This window comes from Triturus cristatus, chromosome 2_1 (genome assembly GCF_964204655.1).
Source record: "Triturus cristatus chromosome 2_1, aTriCri1.1, whole genome shotgun sequence".
Classification (NCBI taxonomy): domain Eukaryota; kingdom Metazoa; phylum Chordata; class Amphibia; order Caudata; family Salamandridae; genus Triturus; species Triturus cristatus.
Window position 1 is genome coordinate 440,830,506 of NC_140581.1, and position 16,223 is coordinate 440,846,728.

The 16,223-nt window shown below is 43.5% G+C and overlaps 1 protein-coding gene across 1 annotated transcript in view; it reads left to right on the forward strand.

Moving 5' to 3' along the window:
- Window positions 1–16,223, forward strand: part of MTX3 (metaxin 3) — a 168,859-nt gene that overhangs the window by 16,336 nt on the left and 136,300 nt on the right. The window contains exon 2 of the mRNA XM_085632246.1: window positions 11,835–11,904. Coding sequence (XP_085488372.1) covers window positions 11,835–11,904 — 70 coding nt within the window. The remainder of the gene's footprint in view (window positions 1–11,834; window positions 11,905–16,223) is intronic.

Below are 16,223 nucleotides of genomic sequence, written 5' to 3' on the forward strand. Positions count from 1 at the left end.
CCATGCTCGAGGGTTGCGATGGTGCAGGAAAAAATGGGTGAGATAACGAATCCATACAATGAGTCGAGCCAAGGGTTTGCCCTGGCTCAAAGAGCCCATGCACGCTCCGAGCCCTGAAAATATTCTGCATGGCAATCATGCAACATACATCACAGCAGCTCTTGCTTTTGAGGGCTGTAGTGGGTGTATGATGAGGTGTCTTCAAAATTCAAGAAGGTGCATTTATTTTAACCTGCAGAAATGTTTCACCTTAGTACATCAGTTTATACCAAAAGTATAAATTGAAAGGAGTTTTTAAACATCAACTGAGAAGCACTTCTGTCCCGGCCCTGATGACAATATTAATAGGAACCAAGCAGCAAACCAAAATTCCCAGTAAAGATGGAGTGACAGTATATGCCATTAAATCAAACACAAATGAGGTTCTTTGAACAGCGCACATCCTGAACCCATACATTAGAATTTGTTCTTCTATGGACAATGAACAACAAGTACTGTCATGTACAGTCTACATTACTGACACCTGCCTGTGAAAAATGCAACTCAGCCCAATGCCTTTCAACCCAACCTGCAGAGATCAAGCAGTACGGCATCTGCTGCCATTTTACCCTTTAGGCAGATGGTATGTAAAGTAACCAGAGAAGGGACAGACCGATTTAGACAACTGATGTTGCTCAGTAAGTCCTGACCAGTATTTTAAAATGGCAAAACACTCACTTCAGGGTAATAATGGCATATTAAATGCATAGTCTTTGCTCTGAAAACACATCTTAGTTTGGTGGCAAGGAAGAGTGCAAGCAACAATTACTGGGGAGCAACGAAGTAGACAGTAGAAGCATCAAAAAACAAGCCCAATCCCCCTATAATGGAAGCCGAAACTAATTTAAAAAAAACCAGCAACGGAGTAGGAGGTGCAACAACGGGAAGGAGGGGATCAGGACCGAAGATGCCATAAAATATGAGCACCGAAGCTGAACACGCGCCCACAGTGTAACACGAGTAAAAAAGAAATAAAAAAAATAGCCCCCCAAATGAACAGATAAATAGCCTAAGCGTAAAGATACAGTACCTGGTGCCTGCTCCGTGGGAGGAAACGAAAGACAAAAAGGAGGGACAAAGAGGAAGGATTGACCACTAGCAAGCAAGGATTTTTAAAGGACACTGAAACAAACAAGTAAAAAGCAGTGGGCGGGCTTTAAGTCCACAAACCAAATACAAAAGGTCTCGAAGCTTGACCTAAAAACATTAAGTATGGTTAATGCGCTGCATTTTGTGACACTTAGCTGCTGCGGTGCCAGCTTCTCAGGTAAACAAACACCAGTAACTGAAACACCTTTCATGCCTATTTTTACAGACAGGATGGAGTATTCTGCGGAGGCACCTCTGATTACATGAACTCCGGCCTGAACTTTGTCTTCTGAGCCACTGTGACTTAAATATTAAAACGTCCCTGCTACATTTGTTGACTAGCTATTATTTAGACTGTACAAAACCAAATACATCATGTGGCAATTTTAAGTATGTATATTTAAAGTGTGTTCCTTTCTTAAATCGTATGATATGAAATCAAATTCAAAGGGTAATTAATCAAATAGGTTTTCTTTTGCAATTGAATGGGGGTATGAATAAGGGTAAACTGGCATTTTGCACTGTGTTTCCAACTAATGCATGGACTGTGTGCACTTTAAAAAACCTATAAAGCAACAGATAAACCACGCTTCATAATCTCTATTAAAAATGTTCCTAATTACTCTAGAGCATGGGTACTCGCAAACATTTGTCCAGGGGCCACAAAGTATGGTCTGTGGTGTGTCCGAGGACCGCACTGATGCCAGCATGGTGGTGGTAGGGGGCCTGGGTGGGTCAGAGATTGTGTAAGGAGGGCTAAATTGGTTTTAAATAAACAGGCAAACATTTATTTGCAGGTTAATAAATGTTTGCCCGTTTAGTTAAAAAACAATTCTTGAATATTAGTGCTCAGCAACTAAACAGCAGCTCAAGCTGCTATTCACAAGAGGGGCCACATGTGAAGATCAAGAGGGCCGCAAGTGGTCCCCGGGTCGTACTTTGAGTATCACTGCTCTAGAGATTTGTACAGAGTTAAGTGGATGGACAAGGAGGAAAGTGTAGTTGCCACATTAGATGGGCTGCATTTTAGGGATTCAAAAATGCATGGACAGTTTGAACTTTTGTAGATATGTTTGCTTGTATTTCCCACATACCCCATGTTTGCGAATAGTAGCACCAGTTAACTCGAATAGAAAATATGCTAGTGTTGTTTATCAATGATCCTCTTCCACTCACCCAATCAAATACGGTATTTTACTTAGTACAATGTAATGGAGTACGTTTTCGCGTTCTTGGAGTGCAATGGTGAGAATTATTTTACAGGCCTGGCACTATGCAAGGCTTTTGGATTTCATTAAAATAATTGTTACATACATACGTATAGGGGGTTGCTGTTAGTCCTCTTCATTCATTGGTCTGTTGTGTCTTTCACATTATTTCTTCTGCCTACTAGAGCTAGAGCACGGGCAATGGTCAGCCTAGTTCAGACATTGTCCAATTTCACAGTGAGTGATGCCATTCTACTTTTTATAATAAGCACATCCACATAAATATTAGTTACCGTTAATGCTGGGGACTACCAAGGCAATGTGAGCTTTTTGAGTCAAAAACATATTTTGCTTTTAAGCAATTTCGTTTTATATTGGCAAGGACCCTACAACTCCCCCAACAATGAAGACATGATGAAATAAAACAAGGATTAACAAAGCCAAAAGGCTGGCAGTCAATTCTAGACCCATTGGCTTTGCCAATGTTTGTTTACTATTTGGTCAAGCACGTCTCGTTTAATACAATGCTGACGCAATTACCCAGGATCGCTTGTACAGGGCAAGGGTTTCAGTACGTAAGAGGTTGAAGCACTTGTGTGACCTCGCATTTGTCCTGGCACACTTATCTTCAAACTGTGTCCTCTTCTTTAAAGGAGGGATGTCTGACTGCCCTCACCTCATTTTACCCTCTCTATGTTTATTTAAATGTTCTCTCTTTATATGTGTGTAGTATATATGTACATAGCAGATGTGTAGAGTGTATTATGCTATTTATTATCATTGGTGAATATGGGTGGGGGCTATAACTCATGAGAGGTCAAGCTTCGAATGGCTCATTTTGCCTTCCTCAATAATTGTAATAATTGCATATTGCTACCTGTACCTCTGCATATAAGGTTCATGGCATAGTGGATTTTCACATGTATTTGTTATAAAAAATGTGTAGTAAGAAAATCGGGATGAAAGGTAAAGTCACATTGTAATGGTCTTGTGACTATTAGAGGAGTTGTTTCCCTGTGCAGTCTCATTGTGACATATCTGTGAGGCAGTAGTGTATGTGGTAATAATATGGGAACTGACCTAGTAGACTTAATATGTGTTATTGCCCAATATAGTTTTTACTGGTTTGAGGGTTGTTGAGTGGGTGCGTGCGACCCAGGTGCCCTCTAATAAACTCAGGTGAACAACTCAGTGCTGAGACCAAAGGTATACTTTCCTCTGTTGTTATATCTCCTTCCTTCCCAATTGGATAGGGATTACCTCAGCTTCAGCCAGGACTAGAAAGTATCTTTAAACTTTGGAAGGAGAGCCACCTCCACCCTTGGGTCACTACAGTTTCCACTCAGTGCCTGGGTTTTGTGCCAACCAGACAGGACTCTGGACTGTGCATCTCTGGCCAGTACCCCATTTTGGGAGATTCAGTACTTTTCATCAAGGGGCTGATGTCTGTTACCATCTGGCAAAGAGGAACATTTTACCACCCTCTAACAAGCTATTCAGCCTTTCAGGGGAGCCCATTAGAAGTCCAAGTTGTAGAACTGGATCTCAGTTAGAAGCAACCGGGGACAAACTTGCTTCTCTTTTTCTAATTGTTTTTGCTAATTGATGGGCCTCTTCAGCGCCTTACTATTATAAGCCACCTTTGCCACCACCCGTCAGATACAATGACACGCTCACCCCAATAATACGCTTTGTGGATCATTACTACTCTTGGTCCTGCACATAATCTAGCAAATTGTGCCCAAATATATATTGTTGGCACACCCAGAGGAAATTTAATAGAGGGAGCATTGATCAGGAGTGTTTTTTTTGTGGAGAGTTGTGATGTCAGATTGGTTAATTGCACTTTACACATTTCCTTCAGTCGTGCTGCTGTTCATAAATGTGCCCACCTAGGTAGCTGATATTATGTTTCAAGAGAAGAACGATTTGTATGCAGAGAGAGAAATAGTTTTCATATTTTAACAGACAACGATAAAGAGGGTATGCCAATGCTAAAAGAAGCATTTACAAGTGAGTAGGTGTCATGTTGTCCAACCTTCTCGCCAAAATCCACGCAGTAGCAAGATATTGGTTTTGGAGAGGTTAGCTAAGCATGAACGCTTTTTTTTGCAAATCTGTTTTTATTAGTTTGTAGTTTTGGTAAAAGAATACATGTTACGGCAGCATACTTTACACACAGAGATTAATAAGCATATACAGATTGGTAAACTGTGCCTGCAGTCAAGAGAATATAACCTGCTGTCGGGTTATGCGCCAACCACCACCCGTTTAGGAGCCGGCTACATTGTCCTTATCAGTTCAGGTGTCGTCACTTGAGAAGGGGCCATCGCCACCGCATACCAGCCACTGAGCCGTACATGGAAACTTATATCGCCCACACAACTTAGGCGTAAAAAAACCCAGAAAAGTTACGTACAATGCAAAAGAAGAACCCATAACAGAGGCAGCGTGAATAGTGATACACATAGTTTGCTCCTTCCCCCTTCCTACCCCGACTCCCCCCACCCCCTGGATCGCCCCCCCAGCTCCCACGGATGCAACTATCCCCAAGTATTAGCTAAGCATGAACACTTAACGGTTATATAGGTTCACTTGCATTTTATCTTCTATTCCCTGAGCCTGTCTGAACTTTAATGTATTCATAATGATTTAGCATTGTGCCTTTGCACCATCACACCATAGCTGCCTACATTAAACCAGGGATTATAACCATTGTTCCATGGTGAGCAAGTTGTTGGAGACCGACCCCACCCCCTGTAATGCATACTTTAGCACACCTACAAAAATGACTCTTCAAAGTATGGGGTGACCTCACCAACATGGGGTTTGGTCTGGGGTTCCTGGGTTGGGTGTGCACCCTGTACACTGATCCGTCAGCATGGGTAAAGACTGGTCAATTGATCTCTAACAGCTTCATTATTCAAAGGGGCACCAGACAGGGCTCCCCATTATTCCCCTTCCTTTTTGCCCTGGCCATGGAGCCACTGGCATGCCATCCTCGCCAATGTGCTCTGGCCTGGGGCATCCCAGAGCGGAGCATACACCACATCATTTCGCTATATGCAGACGATGCCCTTGTCTACCTACGGGACGCTGGGACTGCCCTTCCTGGCCTCATGCGTCTATCCGATGACTTTGTGTATAGATCTGGCTACCGTATGAATTGGCCAAAATACTGTTTGTTTCCCTTAGCGCCACGGCCAGCCCACAGGGACTCCTCTCCAATGGTGCTACGATACCTTCAAATACTTGGGAGTCCAGATACATCACAAAGAGAAGGACCTTAAAGAGGGCAATATTGACAAGGCAGTCGGTTTTGTCTGCTGGTCCTTGCCCTTCTGCCAGACGTTGCCTTTGTCCCCATTGGGTCATATAGCGATTACCAAAATGTAAGTCCTACCCAGTTTACTTTACTTTTTTGCAGCCCTCTCAATTGTGTTCCCCAATTTTTTTTCTCGAAAGCTTAATGGATCGCTGCTCGAGCTGATTTGGAGTGAGGGTCGGTGACGAGTTGCTTTAATCATGCTCCAGCATCCACTGTTGGATGGCGAGCTTGGGGCACCTAACTTCGAGCTTTACTATGCTGCGGCGCAACTGCAATGGCCGATAGCCTGGTTGCACGGTCCAGCCTGTCCTGAGTTACCACTCGTTCCGGGGTGTTGGGGGGTGTGAGCATCTACACATAGCTGTCCGATGCCATTGTCTGTCATTAGTGTGATACAAGACTGATGGCAGTGGCCCACGCCTGTTGGCACCTGTTCGTGTACCCCAGAGGCCTCCACCTTCCATACTCTTCAGCAATTGCCATCTGTGAACTGCCATGATTGGTGTCTGTAGTTTATTTATTTAAAGTTCTTTTTATTTAAATTTTCAAAAGGAATACAATGAATAGAGAGGAGAAGTCACGCCAACAACATGCAATTAGTCTTCGGATTGGCAGCCTTGATTACAGCGGGATACTTTCAAAGGATAATTTTGCATAGTCCCGAGCAACAGTAATGAGTCAAGGCCTTGTTCCTGGTTGCGGTTGTCCGCCGCCAGTAGCGTCCGTCTTCCCACAATGTATTCCAGGGCTCTGCATGGCCCTAACAAGGCAAAGGAGGTATGGGAAAGAGGGGGTTAACAGGGAAGGGAGGAAGGATGACCTCTCTGGCTCAAATGTAGGTGTGATGCTCCAGTTACGTCCGTATACCCTGTGACCCATGTATAATGGGGATGCTCCGCATGCAGTGTCAGGGCCTAAACAGCAGCGCTGCTCTCAGTGCTGGGGGGTAAAGAGTCTAAATAGCCCTGCAGTGGTGCCCATATGTCCTTGAGACAATTGATGGGGGCAAAACACTTCATCTGTAAGCCACTCCGCAACTTTTGGTCTGCGCCGTCGACCCTAGCAGATGGCGATCCTTCTCTTTGCCAAGAGCAATAGCATAGCAACCAGTTTCCTATACGCGGCACCTATTTCACGCACACACCCCAACAGAGCCACCAGGGGGGAACACTCAACCACAGCGCCCATCAGCAGAGCCAGCACCTCAAAAACTCTCTCCCAGAACTGCGCTACTTCTGGGCATTCCCAGGCTAAATGCAAGAAAGAGGCCTCCGGAGCTCGACAGCGCACGCACCTCGCATCCTCACTCAGCCCTGCCCTATGAAGCCAAGTAGGGGTCCCGTCCAACATGTGGAGAAATTTGAAATGGATAAGGCGCAGTCTGTAGTTGGGCGACAGCTCCCTCATTTGCGTGCCCCAGTATTTCCATGTACCCTCCTCAGTCTGGTCTCCCAGGATCTGTTCCCACTCGCGCCGTGCCGGGGGTCACATATTGGGGATGTGCGCTGAATTCCCGAATACAATAGAGTAATGAGCCTCCGCGGTGAGGGATTCACTAGGAATTCCTCCAGCACCAAGGATTATGGTGGTGCTGCTACAAGGAAGGATTTGTAGAGTGTGCGCAGCGCTGCTCGAAGTTTGTAATAAGTGAACCTATCCAGCAGCCTCGTGTGGTCCTCGCCCAGCGCTTCATCCATAGTAGCAAACACCCCGTTAGGGAATGCCCATCCCAGTGTGTGGATCGGAGCTGCCGCAGTCTTTTGTCTACCCCCGCCTCTGCAGTAAAGGGCAGTCTGGGATGCTTAATAGGTTGAATCGAGGAAGCGAACATAGTTTCTAGGCCTCTCTACGTCTAAGTTCCCACCAAGCCCATCCAGTACAACCCACTGTATCCACCCTGGCTTGGGGTCGTCTTTGGGGGCCAAACAGCGCAATATGGAGGGGTGTCGGATCTGCCCTATCACTCTCCGGTGTGGTGTGTGCCATGAAGAGAGTCGGGAACACCCCGTGGTAAGCGAATTGTGCCTGCGCGGAGTTACAGTAAAGTTCCAAATCCGGGGCTGCCATACCACCCTGTTCAAACAGCTTAGGCCCATATTTTTCAGTTAGTGAAGGGGATATCCCGTAACCCTAGATTCCACTTTACTCAATTCGATTATGTACATCATACCTACCTCGCCCCCCCCCCCCCGCATTATGCTGGGTTCTACCACATGGCATGGGACTGCCCAGTGCTACACCCAATCTGGCAAGTGGTTACGGCCTCGTGGCAGAGATGGCAGCATACGATCTGACACCCACGGCTGAATCTTGCCTGCTGGGTCTATGCCCCCAAGTGAAAGGGAATAAAATCTTCACCGATTCATTGACCCGGCCTTTGTATTGTTCAAACGCCAAGTAGCAATGGCATGAAAGGCATCCATCCCACCGCTAACCTCCAGCACTGGCTTACTGTATTACTGACATGGACCTGGGCAGAAGCCTACACTCTCTAGCTGCTTTGCATGAGGTGGGAGTCCCACACAGGTGGGGAAAGTTGGGAGACCTTCCTGCTTAATTTAGAAGCCAAAAAACATGCGCATCCACCTTGATTCACGCTTGCACAATCCACACACAGGCTTGCGAACACATGCTCATTGGTATGATGGTAGCCCCCCTGCCAGCCCGCGAGACACACAGGGACCCGTGGGTTCAAAGTCAACACATACCACGCCCTGCCTGAGATACACATCAGGCCTGACCTCTCCCAACTTGTGACATCACCATCGGTCTACCATGGAAGAGTCCCCCCCCCCCTGGGGTCAGGTTGCAACTCCTGCTTGGGTTTTACCCCGGATGGGTACTCCCCTTGGCTACCCCTTGCCCATAAGACACATACCTTCTCATATCCTGTGCAGACTCCAGAGTTTCTCTTTTCTTTTTCCATTTTCTTTTTCCATTTTCTTTTCTGTTGTGAAATATTGTTCATGTGTTTGCTGTATACATTTTCTCGATGAGCAATCCAGAGCCGAAGGCACTGTCAATTCACTGAAAAAACTTGATTTGTATTCATGCCCATGTATTACTATGCTTGGATCCACATTTGAAGTTGATCTTGTACAATGTGTAAAACTTTAATAAACCTATACAAAAAAAAAGCATGGGATGACATGAATCGCCCGGCTGCATAGGCTACGTTCCCCTCTCCAGTCACTCCTATTCATCTTAACCTTGTATTTCCACCAGCACTTACACCGGGCCCTTTTGATCTCTGGAGGGAATGAGGGTGTCTTACCATTCCTGACTTGTTTCATAGATGGGAGATTCTCACCTGTAAAAAATGTCAACAAGACTTTGGCATACCAAATTCTGAGAGATACCATTACACTCAACTGAAACATTGAGTTCTCCATCCTGACTTGAGAGTATCAGCCACTAAAGATGTTTCTCCAGTTGAGAAATTTGTAAGACAAGTGGGGGGTGAAATTGTACTATCTCCATCCTCTACTCACTTTTAATTGATACCGCCCCCAAAATTCGGCCATGTCACATAGATGTTTAGACCAATATACTATCGGAAACGATCTGTGACGAGCAATGGTGGGAGTCATGGTGCAACATATCTAGGTTCAACCACTATGGAGATAAGAGACCCCCATTACCAAATTCTGTATGATTGGTTTCTCTATCCCACTAAACTCGAAAGAATTTACCCCCCAACATGTCTGACCTGTGCTGGAGAGGATGGGAGTTGCTCGTAGATTTCGTCACATATGGTGGGACTCTCCCATAATCTGTCCTTTCTGGTCTGACGTTTTAGCTCAAATTTAAAGACATAGTGGGGTACCTGATCTCATGTGCACCAAGCTTTGCTCTTTTGGGGCCACGAGACAAGACCCTTAAGCACCAAACCTCAGGAGATCACTCCATTATGTGGTTTTGCCTAGGGGCGGCCAAGACAGAGTTGGTGGCTTTTTGGAAAAAACTATGGCACCCTCGGTGACCCAGTGGCATGCCAGGGTGTGGTAGGCCTTGACAATGGAGAGAATGGCGGATATTCTCCTGGATAACTATAAACATTTTGAATATAACTGGGGTCCTCTGGCAACCTTCTTTCTGTGGGCCTTCCACTCACGGCATACCCCAAATGTACTCAGGCACTTCATCTTTTTCAGATGTAATATCATAAGAGAACTGGTGAAGACCCTGGGACTACCTGAGGTCCCATTGGTAGGCTTCGGACGTGGCTTGCCACGCCCACCACACAACACACAGGTCTAGTATCCTCACTCATGGTTTGTAGCTTAGGTTTACATGGGGGATTTTGATGGGCCCTTTTTATGGTTCAGTGAAACAGATCATTCGATGACAGTGCTTTAATTGAACTCTTTGATTGCGAGGATGTCATTACATATTGGAAACTGTATGTACTAATTGCATTCAGACGCATACTTCTGATGTTATCGTTGTGTATTCCTGCCTTTGTTTAGCGCTGTGCCTTATGACAAACTCAATAAAGAAAGTTTGACAAAAAAACCTTTCTATCAGTCCATCCATTAGGGAATTGGAATATTTACACGATATGTCACCACAGTCAACACCTAAACACAATAATCTGCAGCTTTTAATTAAAATCTGTAAATCAAGCAGTCGATAATTGATTGTGGCATGGGCTGCAAATATATGTTTACATGAGAAAAGCTGCAGATTGAATTTTATCCGGTGGAAAGTTAAGTAGAGACCACATGAGAAGGAAAGAAGGTGGGAAACAAGAGACCTTAGATTATGGATTTATTGTTAAAGAGAAGTGATAAAGAGTTGAAAGGACGAAGGACTTGAATTGGAGGTTTGCGGACTTGTTACTCCATCACAAACGTGATTTATGTCCCATCCGCCGTATCACAAGTGCATTTATACCCTAATGCTATTGCTAGGTGCAGAAGGGATACCCCCTCAAGTTTGTGACAGAGTACCTGCCCACCAAAGCCTACATCATTCCAAAAGATTTATTTGAATAATAAAGTACATTGGTTAGGCATAGAGTATATTCGGCCACAAAACGACCTCTGAAAATATACTAGGTACGTCAGTCGATATCCACCAGTGCTTAATTTGAGCTGGAGCTTTCCGGTGCTGAGCACCGGCGCTTAATTGGTTTCCGGTGCTTGGCACCGGCACCTAATTGTCAATACCACACTTAGGGCAGTCTACCACATGGTGGCGATGTTGATGTAATTTAGAGATGAGAAGTATTTCTGATGTTAAGGAAACCAATATACATTAAAAAAATTACTAATACCTGACTCCCTGGCCATTCCTTTAGCTTTGGGGACCTGGAATAATCTGAACTGTCGCATTTACTTCCAAGAGAGATGGTTCGTAGTTGTTTTGGCAGCGATAACAAGGGCGATGGGTGGTGCAAGCTGCAGTGGTCTCCTGATCAGAGCCCTGGCACTTAATATTTTACAAATTAAGCACTGATATCCACTGATTTATTATGTAGCATTAAATGTGATAAAATGTCGAAAATGTCAGTAGAATTTCACGATGTCAAATACATAATTACACAAGTAGATTTTTAATTATTTGGGGTAAGATTAAGTGTGATAAAATAATGTTACTGTTTGCCTCTTATTGTGTTAGGATAGTATATAATATGAATCTGTTAACGTGAGTAACGCAGTGACACGATAACTTCTATTCTAATCATGCAGCTTCTACAAAGCAGCCTGAATTTCTTACAACCTGTACATCCCAAATAATTAGTTCAGAAGTTGAAAATCATTTAAGGTCTAGTTTGTACTATTTGAGTTTACAGGCGGTGTCCTTGGCTTCCGTGTATGAAAAGTCTGGCCATTACATACTCATTTGCTGCCAAAATACAAACCACCAAGTTTAATGGTTCAGTTTTCAGATACTCAGCTCTTTCATATTGTCTACAATTACTTTCACAATCTGTTTTTCCAAAAATTACCATTATAGTGGGATTCATTATATTGGTGCCAAGTAGCATGCTATTTTCAGCGTAACATCAGTATCATTGACTTGTCCCCAAAGAGGGCTATGTTCTAAGGCTCCTGTTTCGCTCAATCCCGCTTCATTGGATGGTCGCTGAGTGAAGAGATCCTGTGCTGTACAGATGACAATACTATAAGTTTACTGACGTACCTTTTTTTGTAAATTTATTTCAGGCTTATGCTAGATTTGCAAGCGCTCCTGTGATAGTGGATGTTGTAGATCACAGCTGGAGGAGTCCAAACGGTAATGGCAATTTAAGTACCTTTAATGTCTTTGTTATAGTTTGCAAGTTGACGTCTGATAAAAAGCACTGAAAGCTTCAGTGGATTTAAAAAGTATGCATAAAATGTTTAATTATGTTTTTTGGACCGACAATATTGCGCATGCCACGGTCAGATCAAATGATTGGAAAAATTGTACCTTTCCTCTTTCATACCAGAACAAACTGGATCTGTCAATGATAGGCCTCCTTCTGACACTAGGCTGATCTGTAATAACAAACCATTGCAGGACATTTCACCTGCTCATGGATAACCACAGCACTTGATTGTTAAAAGGTATTAGACAGGCTGTGGTAGCCCATATAAAATGTCCAGGTGGAGGAGACGGCTTCATTCCATTAGTCAATGTCCAATACAACACCCTCTGTAAAGACTGCCAGGTCATTTGCCTCTTTCTCCTGTTATTCAGCCCTGCCTTTGAGTCACTATCCAAGAAAATCATATTAAATGATCTTATTTAATTAATGCAAATTTACAAATATGAATTTATAGTCCCATCCATGTTAAAGATGTACCATTTTTAACTCAATCCTAAATTTCCCTGTAAGTGTTGATATCTTCACAACAAGATTAGCGCTTTAGTTAATGTTTTTTATTGATTTTAGTAAGATCTAATATAAATATGGTGCATATTGGAGGTAGCATTGCAAGACAATAATATCAGTAGCTAAACGATATGCATGAAGGTACACAGTATAATCATTTAAACTGTTTGATATAGAGTACATTATATAGCATATAACTCAATCTTAGTAGAAAATGCTAGTCCATAAGCCATGAAATGAAAAACTGAGTGCAGTAACAGTGAAAGCAGGCCTGGTGATGATATAAAAGGAGTTATTGTATTTGCAAGAGGGAGGGAACCAATGGGAGAACAGCGATAGAAAGCTGACTTGAAGGGCAGTAGTGGTCGAATATATAGTCAGTCTAGATGTAATTCCAGTAGGAGGCAACTCACGAGCAATCCCAGAGCATATGCTTTAGGTCTGCTTCAGGAGAATCACAGCGAGTCAGTTAGAACTGGCATTTTCATATATTTTACTCAGCCTGTTGGGAGTCAAGTCGGCACGATGCAGAATATTTTTGTATGTATTGAAATTTGGCATTTCTTGAAATTTAGTGTGGATGAGCAAGTGGTTTCTCCCTTTCTTTTTGTGTAAATATGCCGCCTACATAAGTTTCTCCTTTCAATCCCAACTACTCTAATGGGTCATCAGTCTGAACTGGAATGGATCTGGCTATCCAAGATATTAACTTATGTCCTGTGCCTGTAATAAATAATGTCTGCACCATTAGGTGAGTGGGATGTTCTGTGTTTGTTATAGCCCAGGTAGGGGTGAATGTTAGAAGAAGACACTTAATAAGAAGAAGTGTTCTAGAGGAAGACCAAACTGTGTGGATTAAGTTTCAAATGGAATAAGAGCCCTGTCGTAAAAGAAGTCTCCCAAGTAAATTATCACAGAGTTTTCCCAGGCTTCAGCTGCAGTATGAGATGCATCTCGCTGAAAGGAATAGATACTTATCAGCAGTATGCCAGAGACATATGGTATAGTCTGTCATGAGAAGTTCAGCACCCAGTGGTAACTAACCTAAGCTATATGTAGAAGTCTATTAAATGGTTTAGGTATGCTAGAGTGCCGGATGAATCGTTTCTGTATTTTGTCTTTCACACCACGTATGTCTGCACAAGACACCTCGAATAGGGGAAGCGCAGCCAACCGGTAGGTTGGCCATCGAAGTTGCGCCAGCAAATAAAAGTGTTTGAAATCTAGAGCACCCAGGCCTCCTTGATCGGCAGGCAATTTGTTTCACCAAGGAAACCCTACACCTGCTATTAGTCCATATTAGATCACCCATCATACTATCTAAAGTACAGAAGAGGCTTTGTAGGAGACAGACATGCAAATTAGAGAAATAATAAAGAATTCTATGTAGCATTATCATTTTTGCAAGGGCCTCTCTGCAAGGCATCAATGGAGGGAGCGTTCTCTAGCACGAAATCTGAAACTTAATTGATAACACTGTTCTCATCACACTTCTGTCAATCTGGTCTTTGGTGGAGTGGTATTTATTGACAACTAATAGCAGAAAGTGGTAGGTTCCCATTTGGTATGTTTTTTTTTAATAACACATTTTATTGTGGTTTAATTGGTAGTACAACACGGCCTAAAAGGCCCGCAAATACAAATACAACAGCCATTTTGCAATTCTGAGTGGTGCCAATGTTACATAACTTCAAAACCAGGCACAGACCCAATACTAATCCACGAACCCCAACATAAAAACAGTCCACAGTATTGGTGTGATTAAAGCTGTGGGCTACTATTGTGTCCAAGTCCATACGACCATACCTCCATCTCTATAAGGGATACGGAGGGTTGTACAGAGGACAAATCAATACCCCTGTATTCTTCCCACCGCTTCCAGATTTTGTTATGCTTCCGGGGGCAGCCTCTTGCCATAAAGACTGCTATTTCCAACCCCATACATCTGTCCATGGCACGCTTCCACCCTCCCACTGAGGGCGGGGAGACCGTTTTCCAATGTTGGGTGATATCCTTCTTAGCTAACGTCAATAGCAACAAGCATTGGCATAGCCAATAGGTTTTGCCTTTGGGACATTATAAGTGTTTAGCCATGTAACAGTTGATGTTGCACCAAAGATATTGTGCTGCATAATTAAATACTTATAAGGACCCAAAGGCGAGACCTATTGGCTATGCCAATGTTTGTTTCATTTAGCAGTGAAAATACTATGCTAGCCTAACAAAAAGTAAAGTTGTTTTTAATTGAAACCCTCCCTTAGTATCCACTCATACAACAGTAACTAAGAAAAAAAGTGAATTAGTCGTATTGGTTTGGTGCATTCAATCCCTTAACATATGACCCTGTAACACCCTAGCAACGGACAGAGCTGCTGTCGATCTGAAGAGCACACATCCCAGATTCAGCATGCACGAAGCATTTGCAATATTTTTAGTCTACACAATTGGCGCCCCGAGCAGCATTTCTTTTTCATGTCCCGGCACAATCAATGTTAAAGTCTTCCTCACGTCACTCAGGAGTGCAACCTCTAAAGCTAAACACTGACCAATGAAATAATGTGGCAAAAACAGCAGCCTATTCAGTTGCCCGGACCCCAGGGCATGTAAGTAAAGGCACCCCCACTTCAATATGGCTACAGTTATATTAAATACACGAATTATCAGAGTTCCGTGGGCCCCGGTGCCATTGTACCTGCTGCACCAATGGAAGAAACTCCCCTGGGCAAAAAAGCACAAACAAGTAATCAATAAGTACCAACTTAGCGGAACCACTGCAAAAAATAAAATAAAAGTAATTTCCTCAGAACATTTACTATGAATGCATAGAAGCGCTGCCATTATAGTATTATTAATAGAAAATTCTTGCTACACGTTTGTTTTTGAAGTGTCGAATTCTAACATGGAGAATGAGGATGGTATATTTTAGGAGGGCAGAAGAGGCGCATTGCGCGAGATTGCGCTAGCATGCATCACAACCCACAAACCTCGGACACATTTATGGGCAGCGGAATGTATAACATGCAGAAAGTATGTGAATCACCACGTTCTTGCAGAAACCCAATGATTTGGTTAAAGCCTGGCCACATGTTATCAAGTACTGCAGAAAAAAGGAGGAATGAAAAGGGAAACATGTGTAAGGAGAGCTGTTTTCTTGTTTAAGAACAAGGCTGTAAGAGAACAGCGGTATTTAAAAGTCAATTGCTTCACTTAATGCGAGGTTTTGTTATTAAAGCAAATTAAAGGGAGTGGACAAAAATAACAGGTCCCTAGTCGGGAAAGCTGAGTCTATGAAGCAAAGGTGACCCAAACAAGATGGATTTGCCAAGGGATTTAAGGACAGTGAAGAAACGGAAAGCAAGGCCTTCTGCGACAGAAAATGAACGAACAGGCCCTGTGAAGCAAAGGAAAATGCTGTCATCTGGAAACAGAATTAGGGTGTAACAGGATACTGAATGCCTGTAGACGCTGAGGACGTCTGGCGTTTCCCTTACGGGAGTGAGCAGCAAGGTGCGATAATTGCTAACCGATGGCGCCACTGCTCGCTCCCGCAAGGGAAACACCAAAATCTGCACGAGTGCCCATAGAGAGCAGTGCAAAACATGAACAAGTTTTAACAAAAGTGCTGAGCGATGCCAAGAGGTCTCTCTAAGCAGCGCTTGCGCGCTGCGTAGGTAAGACCTAAAAACAAAAGGTGTTGTTTGTATCTATTACCAGCTATCGCTTCTGTGCTATGCAG